Genomic DNA, 17,383 nt, shown 5'->3' on the forward strand with positions numbered 1-17,383 from the left:
ACACGACTTCATCAACCGACATGGGATTAGCTCTTGTTTTGCATAACCGTCATTTGCTCAAAACACTTTAATCTCGCGAAGAATCGTCCAGGTTATAAAAGCTCACTTCGTCTTCAAGTTGCTTTTGTAGGGCACTGACTTGCATGCCTGAAAAACAGTGGAAAAGTTCCTGATGATGTGGCTTCTTCGACTAGGCCTTTCATTGGGACTTCTCGGAACAGTTTGTGCAACAGGTAAGCACACTTAGGATTGTCAAGTGCATGGAATTCACCCTGGCTCATTTTCGTGCAAATTGTCTTCATTATTGGGCAACCCGGCCTAAGTAATGTAGATGGCTATTAGGCCAAATAAAAAGTCTCCGGTTTCTGGTATGGAGCTTGGCCCAAAAGTGGTGCGGCGACGCGGCTTTTTTTTTTTTTACCGGTTTTTTTTTGTGCTTCAAATGTCGGCTGATGACGGCAAATGGTGCCCGACTAAACTTTGTGTAAATATATGGGAGTCCAGAGAGGCCACATAAAGCTTATTCTCGATCATAAATTATCTAAAAACACGTTAAAACTGTGCAGTAGCAGGGTTCCAGTCAAACCAGTGAGTTTGGCGGTTTTGAGACATCATCTTTTATTGAAAAAAAAAACTTTTTCATTTTGCCGACGCGCATGGCTACGGCGACGCACGCGCATACCAGAAACCGGAGACTTCTTTTTGGACCTTAAAAGCAAACGTTTTGTTTTTCATTCATCACTTTTATATATGTCATACAGATAAACATGGAAACTAATACGAAACTTTTCGTTAAAAAATAATATTAATTCAATAATTTAAGAATTTATCACCAGATAATTTAGGGGGCGCCCCCCCCCCGCCCCCCGTTGGGCCGCCGAGCCATCCCCCCACCCCCAGCGCTATAAGCACAATGAGCGTTATGAGCACAATTAGATCACATTCTGAGCTGATGACAATTCAGGGGAAAACATGTAGTACCAATTCAACGATGTACCAAACGTTTGTAAATTGTTTCTGGAGGGCAAACAAGAAAGCATAAAAACTGTATTTAAATTATAAGCGGGCGAACCCAACCACCCACCCCCCTCCCCCCCCCCCCAAAAAAAAATAGGGAAAACGCGGGTGAATTTCCTTCCGCAGCTCCACATTACGTGGCAACCGAGATTGTTACTCTGTCAATCGGCATTTGATTTAGCCAAAAGTGAGATGAGCCTGCCTTCTGCTATATATATTTTGAGCCTAACATTCAAACCACACCACACCCCCGAACCATGTCCTATTGTAAGCCCCAACCAACAACCATATCACTATCAACCCATGCCCTCCAACCAATATAAATATCAAGCCCAAACCAGCCAACCATAATGTCAACCATTGAATCAACGTAGATATTTCAAGTTACTGTTCAAGCCAACGTTTAAAACATGTACTGATAATCATGGTGGATGTTGGCATTTCTCCTGACGCCGGGCAGAGCATACTGTTCGAAACGTTGAGTCCCTCCGGTTCTTTTCAGAACCACAAATATTCACATGAGATTTAGAGATTTATTCACATGGTGCTACCGCAAACTTATCTTGTCTTAGTATCTTTCCACCATGCAAACCTTCAAATCTCATTTCTTCAATCAGTCAATATTGAATATATTACAGACCGACGTATCTGAGGAGTGATGTTAAATCCACGTCGAAATTGAATAACTTTTTCAATTTAAATGAAATATTTATCAATCACTTTTATGTTTTCCATAAAAAGGCGTATTTATTAATTACCTTCCATGCTTCATCTGTTTACAACACATTTAGGTTTCAAAGTCCTACATATTACTCGATATACTGTAAAATTAAGAATTGGAGTAACTTGTTCCAACAGGATTATAGCCCTGCGTGAGAGAAAAAAGTCTCTTACAAGATACATGATAATGAAATTAATTTTTCTCAGACAAATGCAGCACTGCCCAGTGCTTTTAAATGGGAATATATTAAAAGAGGTCAGAAGTGTACCTTTTCTAATTGGCACATACAAGCAACAATAAAATTATTTTTTTGTACCACTATTCTGTCATATCTATTTTCTTGTGAAAATATTGCAACAGGGCTGGTGGTGTAGCAGGTTTGGCAAGAGCATTAGAAACTATCAAATAGAAAAATAACACATGTTCATAAAAAAATAAACTGAATTATTCAATTGAACATTCAAAGAGATAGCAGCTAAAATAGCTGCAAAATACAAAATACATGCACTTACAGTTTATAATGAGGAATAAATATGTGTTTGGCTGGTTTTAAACAAGATGTTTAAGACCGGTTTGGGTTCTGGACGCTGATAATGACCTGAGCCAAAGGGTCATCAGTTGCCTGACGAAATCCGATGGTTTATGACGCAACGTCGGAAGTTGCAATACGTAAGTTCCAGAATAAATTTACTTAATACACTCAACCAAAAAAGCAAGCCCCCTTAATACTTTTTTGTCTAACTCAATAACTACTGGGCACATCTTGCTCAAATTACAATTGATCAGTGCAGAAAATTCTTAGCAATCCAGCCATACTCTGTTTGGCCGAAAACAGTGATAATTGTACAAAATGATGCAGTTTGTCAAGTGGTACCGAAAAAAAAGTTGCACTTTTGTACACTTGCAAGGCGAGTGTGAACCGCAACATGCACGTATACAAAAGTGCAACTGTTTTCGGTATCATTTGTCATAAATTGCATAAATTTGCACACATTATTACCGTTTCGGGCCAAATAAAGAGTACGGCTGGATTGCTAAAGAATTTCTGCACTGATCAGTCGTAATTTGAGCAAGATGTGCCCAGAAGTTTTTGAGTTAGACAAAAAAGTATTGGAAGTAGGGGACTTTCTTTTTTGGTTGAGTGTATTTCATCTTTACTGCCCCTAGTTTATGATAAAATCACAATAATAGTCATTAAGTTCATAGCTTGTTCATTATTATCTCGTTCTTTATGGTGTACCTTTTTTTGGGACAGCTGTAGATTAATGAGATTCACGCGACGTCAGGTAACCTTGTGATATTCTTGTTACATCAGACAAAGGAAGTGTTGATTGTGCACGATGCAGGTGACGTCAACCAGCGACACGTAATTAGCTTTTGTTTTGCACAACAGTGATTAGCTCAAATCTGTTTGATAGATCACTTGATGAAACGTCCATGCTTTAAGAGGTTTCTACAAGCTGGCTACAAATCGCTTCGTTAGGACACTGACTTGCACTGTATGCACAACAAACGTGGGAAATTCCAGATGGCTTCTTTTAAAAGGCCTTTCATTTGGACTTCTCGGAACAGTTTCTACAACGGGTTAGCACAGTTAGGATTGTCAAGTACATGGAAATCACCCTCGCTCAATTGCGTGCAAATTGTATTATTATTGAGTCTGCAAATCGGCCTAAATAATGTATATGGTTATTAAAAAAATAACTTTGTTTTTCATTTATCCACTTTTATCCGCGTCAAGCAGATAAACATGGAAACGTACGAGAAACTTCCTTTCCAAAAAAATAACAATAATTTTTAGAATGTATGCATTTGGGTTGTATATAATCATCGGATGATTTAGGGGGCGACTCCCCTGGCCCTCCCGTTGCCCCCCGTGTTATAAGAACAATGAGATCACATTCTCATAGGATAATACAGGGATGAACCATGTTTCTGGAGAGCAAACAAGAGAGTATTAGTACTATCTTTAAATTATAAGCAATATAAATTACAGTTTAAAGGAGGCAAGACGACTTGCTGACGACGGAAGGGCGAAAACCCGAACCAAAATCTTTTAGGGAAAAGCCCGGGGGAAACTCCTGTCCGACGCAACCGAGATATAACTCCGTCAATCAGCATGATTTAATTTAGCCAAAAGGGAGATGAGCCTGCTTTCTGCAATATATATTTTGAGCCAAACGATCAAACCATTAATTGTCAAGCCCACATCTACCAACCATATTAATTGCGAGCTCCAACCAACAACCATATCACTAAAAAGCCAGGTCGTCCAAATACCAAGTCCAAACCAACCAACCACAATATCAAGCCAATAACATTCTGATCATGTACATTTCGAGCCGAGCCCAGCGGGCAAAATACGTTGCACTAGCTGACATTGAATAAGTTGGATTTGCAAAATGATCTGACGTAGAAAAACTGACGTAGAAACAACGTGGATCAATGTAGACATGTTGAAAACTCTACGTTGTTTCAAAGATGAAAAATGATTGGATTTGCAAGTTTGATCTGCTGTAGAAATGCCGACGTTAAGTTCTAAACGCATTTTAACTTAGATTTAACGTCATTTCTACGTTGAAATAGCGCTGATTAAAAGATGTAGAATTTGCAAATTGAATCAAAGTAGAAATGTTAGCATTAAATCAACATAGAATTATCGACATCGTATCAATGTAGCAAAATCAACTTTGAACCAATGCAAATCTTGAATCAACGTAGATATTCCGACTCACTGTTTAAAGCAACGTTTAAAAGATATAGGCCTACGGATAATGGTGGATGCTGGCATTTTTAAAATTAATCAATGTTGAAACAATTCGCAAACCGACTTATCGTAGGAGTGGTGTTAAAATCACGTCGAAATTGAATAACATTTTTTAATTTAAATGAAAATATTTATCAATCACTTTAATGTTTTCCATGAAAAAAACCCCGTACATTTGTATTTATTAATTACCTTCTAAGCTTCATCAGTTTTCAACACATTTTATGTTTCTAAAGTACTAGTAATTGCTCTATATATTGTAAAAGTAATAATTGGAGTAACTTGAATAAAACCCTACATGAGAGAAATAGTCTCTAATAAGATACATGATAATGAAATGTATTGTTCTCAAACAAATGCAGCACTGCCCAGTGCTTTAAAATGGGAAAATATTAAAAGAGGTCAGAATAGTGTGTACCTTTTTAAAGCATCAAACATTTTGTGTTTTTTTCTAATTGGCACCTATAAGCAACAATAAAATTCGTATTTTTTGCAGCACTATTCTTTCATATCTATTTTATTGTGAAAAATTTGCAACAGGTGGTGTGGTAGACTTTGCCAAGAGCATTAGAAACTATCAAATAAAACAACACATGTTCATATAACATTAATCTGAATTATTCAAATTAATGAGCATTCACATAGGTCAACTAAGAATCAATAGTAGCAGCTGAAATAATGCACAATACATGTAATTACTGTATATAATAATGAATAAATGTGTGTTTGGCTGGTTTTGAACAAGATGTTTAAGACCGGTGTTGGAGTCTGGACGCCGATAATGACCCGAGCCGAATTATCAGCGTCCAGACTCCAAACCGGTCTTAAACATTAACAGCAACCAAACATTATATTCCAATTCATAAATACCTTTTTGGTAAAAAAAAGTAGAAGAAATGACAAAACGTTCCAAAAAGTAGAAACATGGACAACTTTCCACGATGTTTTGTTCGCGAATTTCAGGTTAGTTGGGCCATTTCTATGAACAGAGCGTAAAATAACATTCCCTCTCCCCAACCCAAGATAACACTCTAAAAAAAAGCTACTTTGAGGATTTATAAATATCAAAGGAACCCATTTTTCTAACATTGTTTTCAGGAATGCTTTTACCATGAAACGGGGAGAGAAATAAGACAGCCTAAGCAAATCGTTTGACACTTGCGTGATATGCTATAAGATACCGGGCCTAGTGCGTAGCCATATGATTTTGTGAGCAACTTTGTGAAACGTAAAACCATGAAAACGGTATCGCAAAAATGTCACATTTTCAAGCTCATGTACATACCAATGGCCTACTACTTGTACCGACAGTACGAGGCAAGACAATTTCGTCAATGCGTCTAGATGTGTTGTTTTGGAGAAAGGTTCGATACGATTCTCGCTAACCCGCTATTTTCGTGGTATATTTTGCCCACAAGACTGACCATTTTATGTGTGGGTGTGTACAACCATTACATTCCCTGTGTGGACTTCCGAACAAAAGATGTCCACATAAACGAGCTTTCAGATATGTTGTGTGGACTTGCCCACGTCCACATAAGGTTTCCCCCACTCTAGAAAACAGCTTTAGAGGCATTTTTGGGTTAGGTTTATTCGTCGCAAAATGAAGAGAAACACTCAAGGGAATCATAGAAAAAAATTGGGTTGAAAGAGTTTTCACAGTGTGAGTAAAATTAGTTTTATTTCCGCATGTTTTCTTAATACACGAAAACAAAGGAATGTCCACACTAGGTATGCAACGTAAACATCTGTGTATGTGTGATCTTACACACGGTACCCTGTGGAGACAGGTACATAATAGGTAACAAAAGACTGTATACGTATCCACAGGGCAATTTCTATAGGTGAATACGTCTCCACAAGGTTATCACGAAAACATATGGATTTTACTCCAAAAAAAATCCAAGGTGTGTTGATTCGTCGCAAATTGAAGTATTTTATGTAAGGGATATTAATTCCAAATTTCAGCCCAGGAAATTAATTCAGGCTGGTTGAAATAGGAGCATTTTGAAACTACACTCTCAAACTCTACAATTTTAGTACACGAGAACAAAGAAATGACTCCATAATGATACAAATTCCAGTATGCCTGGTTACGCGCGCTATACTAGTCGGTGAAGTGTGTAATTGGACTTAGCTTGTACTTGGTAACTGCATCACGTTCACGTGTATGAGCTAGCGGCCGGGGCGTGATCGAGCAGACGAAATTTTCCTGTAACTTTTTTTATTCTCTTTATTCAGCCATGTTTTCTGTCCATATATCAGAGGAATGTAACTTAAAATGATGTAAAATAATTGTCTTTATCAAAACTTATAGTTGTTTTTTTTTCGAAGTTCAAACCGACAAATTCTGAAGAATACATTTTCGAACCAGAATTGTATTGTCCCTGTTCAGGGGCCACCTTTGTTGCTGGCCGGTTTTAAACACCTCAGGCTGGTGCTTTATCATTCGTTTAAGACCGACCAAGTGACGGGCTCTCGACCAATGGGAATGTGTAAGCTGTCTTAGGTACTTACGAATGATCATTATAACAGTTCTCCACTTCTCGAATGTGGAAGTTTCAAGATGTAAAAGTACAAGATAATGCAGTGGTTGAATTTCCATAACTTGAAATAGTCTGGGCGATATTTCAAAAAGGCCTCATTTAGGTCAAGATGAGGCATTCATTGAATACAAGTTGGTAACGTAGCTTTTTAACCAAATTTTGGGTGCTGAATCTGAAAATGATGGATACCAAGCTGGATTTGTAGTGGAAATATGCCTAATTTGCATAAATCTTTTACACCTGTCGTGTAATATATTTGTTCCTACATTTGGGAATATTTTTTATTAGTTTTTTTTGGAAAGTTTACTTTGGTGATTTTTAGACTCCCTTACTTCAATAACATTTTCTAAAGCATATATTATGAGGACATAGTAACAATCCAAAATGGCTACTTTTATACCCTAAAGTTGTGCGCATTCAGTACCGGTGCTCCTCTGACCACCGCTCCTACTGGTGGGCATGAATCGCTGCTGTCCTGACCGTAGCTCCCACCCCACCGTGGGCAGCTCATGTTGTGCGAGGTACGACCCCGCTGTGCTGTTCAGCAGTCGCTCGTTAGGGGTAGGACACGACAATGCCGTGTCTGCTTCTTCACGGTGATTGCGATGATAGTGGTGGTGATGGTTACGTCTTATTGTGACCATACCATCAGACATTGACTACATGTTTTGCCGAGCGAACAACCCCTGATCCCCCAGCGTTGCTGTCTGTACCTGCCGATATTTTGTCCCTGGTGTAGCTAGCTAGGTGCACGAGAAGCCATCCGTTCCATTCCATGCTCCCGTCCTCATTGCTACAGGCTTTTTAATTTGTATTTTACTGATTCATTTTTGCTGAGTTATCTAAATTTTTAAGGTTTCTCGCGTTATGCTTGCTTATTTTCTTCTTTGATAAAACTAGTTACCGATAATTCAACGCGTCCCTAATGTGGGCGAAAAGGCTGCAGACTCAGAAGCTCTAAAGCGTCCGTACATCAGAGGAAACGATCGAAGCGAATGATTCAGTACGTATGTTATACTCCAGCCTTAGCATTGGGTAGACAGTCTTAAAATTGGGGTTGGTTCATGTTGAACAAAATCGGCACAGTGAATAATTGAAGTGGATGTAACTCGGGCAGGATATCCATATCTATCACGAAGGCCCCCTTCAATGGCAAAACCATTGCGCTAGCTATTGTTCAAATCAGCCGTCACGGGGCAGTTGCTTTGCACAATAGCATGCACAATGGTTTCTCCATTGAAAGGGGCCTCGTGAGCGCGCGTACAGTGATCACGTTCCCGCCGATTTATTTATTTATGTATTACATTTCTTTACTCAGGGTTTGCCCAAACAGTTCAAAACTGGTTTCCAATGGGCCCTGCATAAAATAAAAATGACTACAAACATGTATACAAATACAATACCTTACAAATACAATGCAATGTCGTTTTCTTTTTGGAGACTGCCTGGAAAAAGTTGCCTGCAAATTGACTCGGCCCAGTCTGCATGTCGACTGTTCACCACTCCCTTACAGGCGTACGATGGGTACATTGATATTTACCATGATTCATGATTCAATGACAAGATTGAACATCAAGGCTGACATGGTGAAATATTCACATCAGCAAGAAGAACGTCAACATTTCAAATTAAGCAATGTGCAGCGTGCATATTGAAATTGTTACAAATTGATATCGAAAAGGTTTAACATTGAAAATAATTTTGTTACCAGACCGCCGTAATACGCATTGGCACTCTACAACTACACATTAAGACAACTCCCATTTTTACATATATAACAAGGTTTCCTGAAATAGCGATTGATTGTGCTGTGTAACACCCAATACGCTGTTAGGGTATAACGCGTATAATTGCTGCCTATAATGCGATCAGATAGTTACGGATGAAAAAGGAGCCAGCTGGGGAGGGGGGGGGGGTGAAGGGGGGTGGCTCAAAGGGGAAGGAGGAATGAAGTGCTCTACACATAACACTCCTCCTTTCCTTTCATTGTGTCCCCAATTTATAGAAAACGTCGACCTACCAAGCCCATTACAGACAAGAGCTTGACGAGAGACAAGAGAAAATAAGAATACAGGATGATGAGAACGGTGAAGTTGTTTTACTTTATTTTTCAAAGACAGTAGTGCACAATATGATGGCATCTGCGCCAAGAGGCAGACATTACACTTGCGTTTCTTGCCGAAAACGGTATAACCAATTTGCAGGGAAGGACATAATGCGCCGTAAACATCCTTCATTAGTGTGCTTTTGCAGGAACCCTTTCATAATTTTTGAACTAGAGATGGTATTAACAAGCGGTTTTCACAGCAGTGATGCTGAGATTGTGCTCTTTTTGAATCTGTAAAAAAAATACCAGGGGTCGACAAACGACTCATTAAGCTTGATCGCATGATGCAGCACATAATAACAAAGCACATGGCAATCACTTAACCAAACACAAAAGCAGGCCTACATCATGTTTCAAATATGAAATCAGGGTATGAACAATGACAAAGGGATAGTTTGTCATCATTTGCCGGAGTGGCCTTCACATTAATTGATGCCGCATGAAACTGGTTGCTAAGTTGTTCTTGATGTTTGATTACACAAGGACTTGACTTTAGCTCTATAAGCTATTATAGGGGCACTCACTTCTGGGGCAGCATGGGATAAAATGATGTAGTCTACAGTGCCAAAATAGGTATATAGTATAGTTGAGAAAATACAGATTATTAAGATCCACGCGACGTCCGTTAAGCATGTGATATTCTGGTCACATCAGTAAAAGGGAGTTCTGATTAGACACGATGGAGATGACGTGATTAGCTTTTGTTTTGCATCACCTACGATAGCCAAAATCTTTCTAATTGGTCATTCGGGAAAACGTCCATGTTATAAGAGGTTTCTAAAACCGCGCTACGAATCACTTCGTGTTCGCATTCGTAGGGCACTGACTTGTAAAAAACAGTAGAAAGGTTCCAGATGATGTGGCTTCTTTTATTGGGCCTAGCCTTAGCACTCCTTGGAAAAGCTTCGGCAACAGGTAAGTAAACGTTTGATTCTAAAGTGCATGGGATTCAGCCCCGCTCACTTTCGTGCAATTATTGTATACACCATTGAGCCTGCAAGTCGGCCAAAATGTAGTTGGACCTTTCAAAACCCCTTTTTGAGGGAGAGTCAGTCTCAATTTCATACATCCATTTTTACCAATACCTCAACCAGATGCACAAGGACACGTCCGGTTCCTATGCTGGGAGACACTTCCTTTTCAGCCTAAGCACTCATAATTGAAGAATGGACGCAATTTGTCTCATGTCGATAATGTCGACTTCAAAGTTTGTTTGGCTCTTTTGAGCTTCACAACTTTGAACACTCGAAGTCATCGCATTATATGGTTGGGTTCGAGCAATTGTTTTATAATACCGTCTTCTTACTTTATGCCATTAAAAAAAAATCATTGACGCAAATTACAAAAATAAATAAACCTTAATTAAAGTGCAAGGCCGGAATTTGTTTCAGAACGTGTTTTGGCCATTTATCTTGAATAACTCATGTACGGCTTACTGTGTGCATTTGAGATGTTGAGGTTTCATCACAATTTCCACCGTAGTGAGCGGATTATGGCCACCAAGTGTTTGAAAAATGACGAAAGTGGCAACTAGCGTACTACCCACAAGTTCTGGTATATTTTAAAGTCGGGACCCTGACTTGTTCAGAAAAACAAATTACCCAGAATCACCCTGCGGCAACCTGTTCAAACGACGTCATCAAAATGACCGCACTTGTTTAATTTATTGTGACCCAACCCAACGAAATGAGGCATACATCGTCAGAGCTTCTTTTTGCGCTACTCTTAAGAATATCACAATGTAAATGTTAACAAAAACTTACATCTCCTTGCTCACGATCATGACTGCATTTAATTAGAATATCAGGCGGAGTCATGGATCAAAATAAAAAGGTACAGATATTAATGTCAATCATATAAAACCCCATAGGTGAAGGAAGAGTACTTAAGACTAATTTTGTAGGATCTGGTCACTTAAATATATATGTCCATATTTCCAATATGTCTGATTTTGCTGAAGTATGAGTCAAAACAACCGCACGACATCAGAGGTACAACCTATGAAGGCTCTGCACGTTAAAGAAAAATGCGTTGATATGATATCGGGAAAAAATGAGGGGTGGGGTCGTCCCCTGCCATTTAAGGAATAAACTAAAATCTGTAAATTGTTATCTTCATATAATCGCATATGCATGCCCTACGTGTACGTTGTGATATATACCCCCGTCACACCGGAGGCGCGGTGCCACTACGGATTTTGGTCAAAACCGCCATCACCGTAGTGACACCGGCAGTAGTTTTTCATAGTTTTCCCCTACCCGTCACACGTTGTTTTCTTCGCGGTGCTACTGCGGAACCAGGGCGGAATCACGACGGAACCACGGCGGTGTCACTGCGGACATGGCGATCCCATTGAGTTACCACTGCGGTTTGATGGCGGTGCCACGGCGATCATTGGCGGCAGGACTGCGGTGTTGGCGGCAGCACTGCGGGGCCAGTGAGGTGCCACTGCGGGCCTGGCGGTGCTACTGCGGTGGCGCTGCGTCAGCAGGGCGGCTCCATGACGTCCACGCGGTGGCTATATATGGGAGGTGGTTTTCGGTCGTATTCATCAAATTTATGATATTATCTGCCATTCTGTTGTGCTCATATTGCTAGTTTAAAACTTTCTGAAATTGAAGCAGAAAACACAAGCCTTTATACTAAAAAATATGCCCGCAGTAGCACCGTGCAAGCACCTCAGTGCAACCTCAGTGGAAACGCCATTGCCGTACAAGCACAACACCGCCGGCACCGCCGTAGGAACGCAGTGGAACCGCAGTAAGATCGCCAAATTTTCTAACATTCCTCCCTAGCTCCGCAGTGGCACCCCCATACCCGCAGTGCTCCCGTGGTAGCACCGTGGTAGCACCGCCATAACCGCAGTAGAACCACCCCGGGATCGCCTTAGGGTCGCCAGTCTACTTTTTCACGATTGCACGGCGGTTGTACTGCGGAGGCACGGCGGTGATAGAGGTCCTACTGCGGTCCTTGTACGGTGCCACGGCGGTCATGGCGGTGCCGCGACAATCCCACTGCGGATTGGCCCAACCTGCGGTGGCACTGCGGAAGTTTTGAACATGTTCAAAGTTTACGCCGTGCCACCACGAAGGTCCGCGGTTTTGACAGTTTTCCGCGGTGCTACGGCGATCAATGACGGAACCACTGCGGAACCACGGCGATCTAACGGTGCCACGGCGGTTTATGCCGTACAAGCACCGCAGTGGCACCGCACCTCCGGTGTGACGGGGGTATCAAGTACGCGGCTATTTGTATACGATCTGAAATTTAGCTGTATTTTCAGTGATAAGTTTATAACGAAACCTTGACACTAGTTATTTGCGGCGGAGTGACCAATTTGGGATCCCTCGATTTTAATTGTTCTTCCTAGTGACGCCGCTGAGATGACTTTTTTTTATTGAATTTGATAAAAAGTTAGAAAAATTAAGTTTTATAATGAAATAAATATCAGACCTCACCTGACCACAAGTGCAGATTATATTATCACAATTCAGAGGTTATTTGTATGTGTAACAATTGTTTATGCTCCTATGATTTTGGGTATATTTCTGTATAAGTAGATGATTAAGAACTTGAAAGCTTGGGTGGAGTTGAAATAATTGAAATAGCACTGGACGCTCCGTGCTGTCAGAGAACTCGCAAGAGGAATTCTCAACATTACTGATTGAACAGAGCATCAAAAAGATGCAATATGTTATGTGTTATAGAATGTCCTTTGTTCAATCCATTGTAATGATCTTTCGGGATAAAAGTGCCCAGTTGATCATATCCCCTTCAACCCAATCCCTGCACATTTTTCAGATAACATTTCAACGCAATTGCCTTCATAAAGGGCCATTCAGAATAGTCAAACAAAAATTCGATCTTTTTTTCCAAATTGTGGGTGGATGGGTGGGTCAAAGCCTAAGGAAAAAACTGAAAATTTAAATTCAGTTTCAATTAAAGTAATAGAACAAATATTAAAAGCTGAAGGGGAAAAAAACTACAACTAGAGGTTGTAGGAACAACCACACGGTGTTAGGCCGTGGATTACCGCAAACTTTGCAACACTCATCAACTCAAAATGTTCATGTTTAAATCCATGTTTGACTTTTTCAACATGCCGCTAGAGGGCGCTCTTACATTTGATGACGTCAACTGTAAAATGTTCGTACAGTACTGCCTAGGCAGACACTCATCGTTGAAAGCAAGTTCGCATCTTCTGCCAATTTCAAATAATAAGACACTTCCGGTTTCGACCGGAAGGAAGGGTCACGTGATTTTGCACTTAATACCAAAAAGAAGACCCTGCTTTATTGTATCGAATGCCATAAAAACAAAATCAAATCTGTAGCAGTTGATTTTATATTGATTTTCAAAGATTAAATCTAGACATTTTTGATTGCTTGTAATATGATACTTGATGACGTCATTGTGACGTTTTTACCAGAAAATTCAAGAGCTATTTTAACTGTGCTATATATAGCAAAATCTTGATTATATCTATCAAGGTTGATTTTTAAGCAATTTTTGAAGGTTTAAAGGTCCTTTTATTGTAACTTCCGAACTGATGACGTAATCAATTTTTTTTCGCGCATAGGTCTTGTCTGCATTAAGGTCATCATGTAAATTAATTTTGAAACGAATACCACAAACTTCGCCACAGACATCAAGTGAAAATGCGTTTTTGACGTTTTTTAACCTGCCGCTAGAGGGCGCTCCAACTCTTCATGGCGTCGCCCATTATTTTTTTGTAAGGTCAATCGAGGCAGACACCAACATCAATAAAAGCAAGTTCATATCTTATTCCACTTTCAAATTATTAGGCACTTCCGGTTTCGACCGGAAGGAAGGGTCATGTGATTTGACGCGCACAGGTTAAAAGAAAGAGCATGTATAATCATGTCGATTCCCGCAAAATTCAAGTTCCGGTCTCTCACGGTTGATTTTATATTTAATTCCAAAGATTACATTTATTATATTTTGAAGTGACGTCACGTGACCCATGATGACGTCATAATGACGTAATTACAAAAAAAAAAAATCTGCAGTGGGTTGGGCATTTGGGTATTGACAAATGAAGTTCATATATGTTTCCATTTTTCCAAACAGTTCCGGAGAAGAATCTGTCTTGAATAATAAAAAAAAGAATATTGAATTCATAGAATAACAGTAGGTTTTGGGCTGAAGCCGAACACCTAAAAACAAGAATATTAAACTCGCAGAAAAACAATAGGTTTTGGGCGGCTAAAGCCCAACACCTAAATATCCAGCGGCCTCTTCGATATCGTCTTTCATGTCTGTCATGACTGTGCTGTTCCTGTGTCATCAATAGCTGACATCCGCGTCTCAATATAGCCCAACTCGTTCCAACGGTAGATAAATCTAGTGGGGCTGTTGAGTGATACGATTGTGCACTTTGCGACTAAAGCATGAAACTTCGCACGTTGGTTCTTCATGCCATAAAGAATATTTTTGGATGTGGAGACATTTCATATTTGACCTCTGGTGACCTTTTACAGGTCAATGACCTTTACATACACTATTTATAACAATTGTTCTTGAAAACACCATTTTCCTATGATCTATGTCATAGGCCTTCAGGCCAAGAACATAACGATCAGATGTGCATACAAAACAAAAATTGACCTTTAGTAACCTTCCACAGGTCAATGACCTTTGTAAACATATTTATCGTTATTATGATTTACTCTTTAAACCCCAACTTTTTCAAGACCAAGACTTTTTCAAGATTAAGTCTAAAAGTTAGGTGTTCATGCTATGATTTTTTTTTCATATGTAGGGCATTTCATATCTGACTTCTGGTGACCTTTAAAAGGTCAATAAACTTTGTATGCCCTATTTATAGATATCTATAAGATTTATCATTCAAAACTGTTTCATGACCGAAGTCTAAAAGTTGGCTCTTTGTGACATGAAAAGAATTTTCAGATATGGGGACATCATATCTGACCTTTGGTACCCTTTGATTGGTCAATGAACTTTATATACCCTTTTTTCGCTTTTTTTCATATTTATTCGTGAAAACGCCTTATTTGTGACCCAAGCCTCATTATTGCAAAAGAAAGGTATTGCACCTATTATTACACAGTCATGTAATGAATTCATGTCCCACCAAAAATGGGGTGACATCTGACCTCCATTTCCCCTTTTCAATTGGCAGGCGCAACATGTTGCGACTGAGATAGAAGATTGTTAGACTTTCTTTACAATGTAAAATGTACAAATGTCTAACACTTGGGTCACCACATTCTTAACCTTTTTTCCAAGCCCACTGGTCACTGTTAGAGTGTGATTTTTGTAACTCTTGTATTCTGTTGCGCCCCTGTCTGCCCTTCAAAAAGGGAAATGGAGATCAGAGGTCAGAAAAAAATTTCTTTTGGGTCTGAATTCATGACATGGTGTAGAATAATACTTAAAATACACTTGTTTTGATATATTTAAACTTGGGTCATGAAAAAAGTGGCATTTGGAATATTAAATATGATAAATAGCAGCAAATAGGGTATGCGAAGTTTATTGACCTCTTAAAGGACAGCAGGGGTCAAATATGAAGTTTCACACACATCTGAAAATTCTGTTCATGTCACGAAGGGCCAACTTTTAGACTTGGGTCATAAAAAAGTGGGGTTTTGAATAGTAAATCTTTTAAATATCTATAAATAGCGCATACAAAGTTCAATGACCTCTTGAATGTCACCACAGAGGTCAGATGTGAAATGCCCTTCATATGAAAATGCTTTTCATAGCATCAACACCTAACTTTTGGAGTTGGGTCTTGAAAAAGTTGGGGTTTAAAGTGTAAATCTTATAAATAACTATAAATACTGTATATATAGGTCATTGACCTCTGAAAGGTCACCGGAGGTCAAGTATGATTTTTTTTCACATCTGATCATTATTTCCATTGCCTGAAGACCTTTGACATAGACTAAGGTCATAGGAAATTGGTGTTTTTAAGAACAATTATTATAAATAGTGAATGTAAAGGTCATTGACCTCTCAAAGGTCACCAGAGGTCAAATATGAAATGTCTCCACATCTGAAAAAAATTTTCATGGTATGAAGAACCAACATGCGAAGTTTCATGCGTTAGTCACAAAGTGCACAATTGTATCACGTATTTGACCTTAACAGCCCGCTAATATAGGGAGATCGCGTGAGTGAGCCTTCGAGCATATGGGGAGGGGGTTGGGCTTAAACGGCGAAAACATTGAAGAAGACTTCATTACAAGTTGGGAATGGTCAGGGTTTGTTTCGGTACAACGTGTGCAGGCCAATATGGCCGTACACCACAGTTCGGTAAATCAGTGGCGCTCACTCAGCAGTGAAACGAGGCTTGAATTGAAGACTAGTGCAGCGCTGACACGTTTTTTGCGATAAGCATGGCCGCCATCGCACGTGTTTTATTGTGCGACATCCAGCAGATCAACAACACTTTTGGACACATCAAAAGCTAATCATAACGAAGCCGAAATAACCTTATATTTTGTTTTTTTAAATATAGTGTCTGAGAAAAATGAAATCATTGCACAAAGTTTTGTATGCTTGACAATTTCCGTCTGTTTCAACTACAAGGTTGCATGCTGGAAGCCTGGAAACTGAACCATTGAAAACTCCTGGAGGATGGGAGAGCATTGACTTAAAATATCTGCTTCCTTTGAAGCACCACTTTGTTTTTCAGTGTATAGGATATATTGAATAGTCATTCAACATTTAAAAATCGAAATTTGGGGTCGGTGGGTGGTTCAAAACATTTTTTTTTAAAGATCGAATATTTTTAACCTTGACTTCTCTGAATCTCCCCTAAGCTGTTCCGCCAATATTTTGCGGTCATGTCGACTCACAATGAAGGAAAATCAGGCCCCCAAAAATGGTTGTGTCCGGTAACATCGCCAAAAAAATTAAGTGTCGGTCGGGTTTTTTTTCGATGTGGGATGTAGCATCAATGCCAATCTTTGCATAAATGTATTCCCACTGAGAGATGTTTCTAATGGGCCTTATTCACGAGTTGCCTAACTTAATATATATTTAAGGTTGATGACTCTTAAGAAAAACGTAGAATTTCGGTCGTGCACATCAACATTCTCAACTTTACTCACAACGGCCGCTGGCCAACTCCAGCCGCATTGCTCATTATTATCAACGCTGCATTGACTGCGTGCAGTCCACCGCATGCACTGTGTGTAAGGAGGTGTTACGGCAGAAATGTCGCGACAACAGGC

The 17,383-nt window shown here is 39.6% G+C and overlaps 1 protein-coding gene across 1 annotated transcript in view; it reads left to right on the top strand.

Annotated features, from left to right (window-relative positions):
- The window catches only part of LOC119741460 (deleted in malignant brain tumors 1 protein-like), a 67,992-nt gene continuing 50,609 nt past the window's right edge, over positions 1-17,383 (top strand). Inside the window, exon 1 of the mRNA XM_038217215.1 lies at positions 1-233. Within this exon, the coding sequence (XP_038073143.1) occupies positions 173-233 (61 nt within the window). The 5' untranslated portion in view covers positions 1-172. The remainder of the gene's footprint in view (positions 234-17,383) is intronic.

This window comes from Patiria miniata, unplaced genomic scaffold (assembly GCF_015706575.1).
Source record: "Patiria miniata isolate m_02_andy unplaced genomic scaffold, ASM1570657v1 HiC_scaffold_5, whole genome shotgun sequence".
Taxonomy (NCBI): domain Eukaryota; kingdom Metazoa; phylum Echinodermata; class Asteroidea; order Valvatida; family Asterinidae; genus Patiria; species Patiria miniata.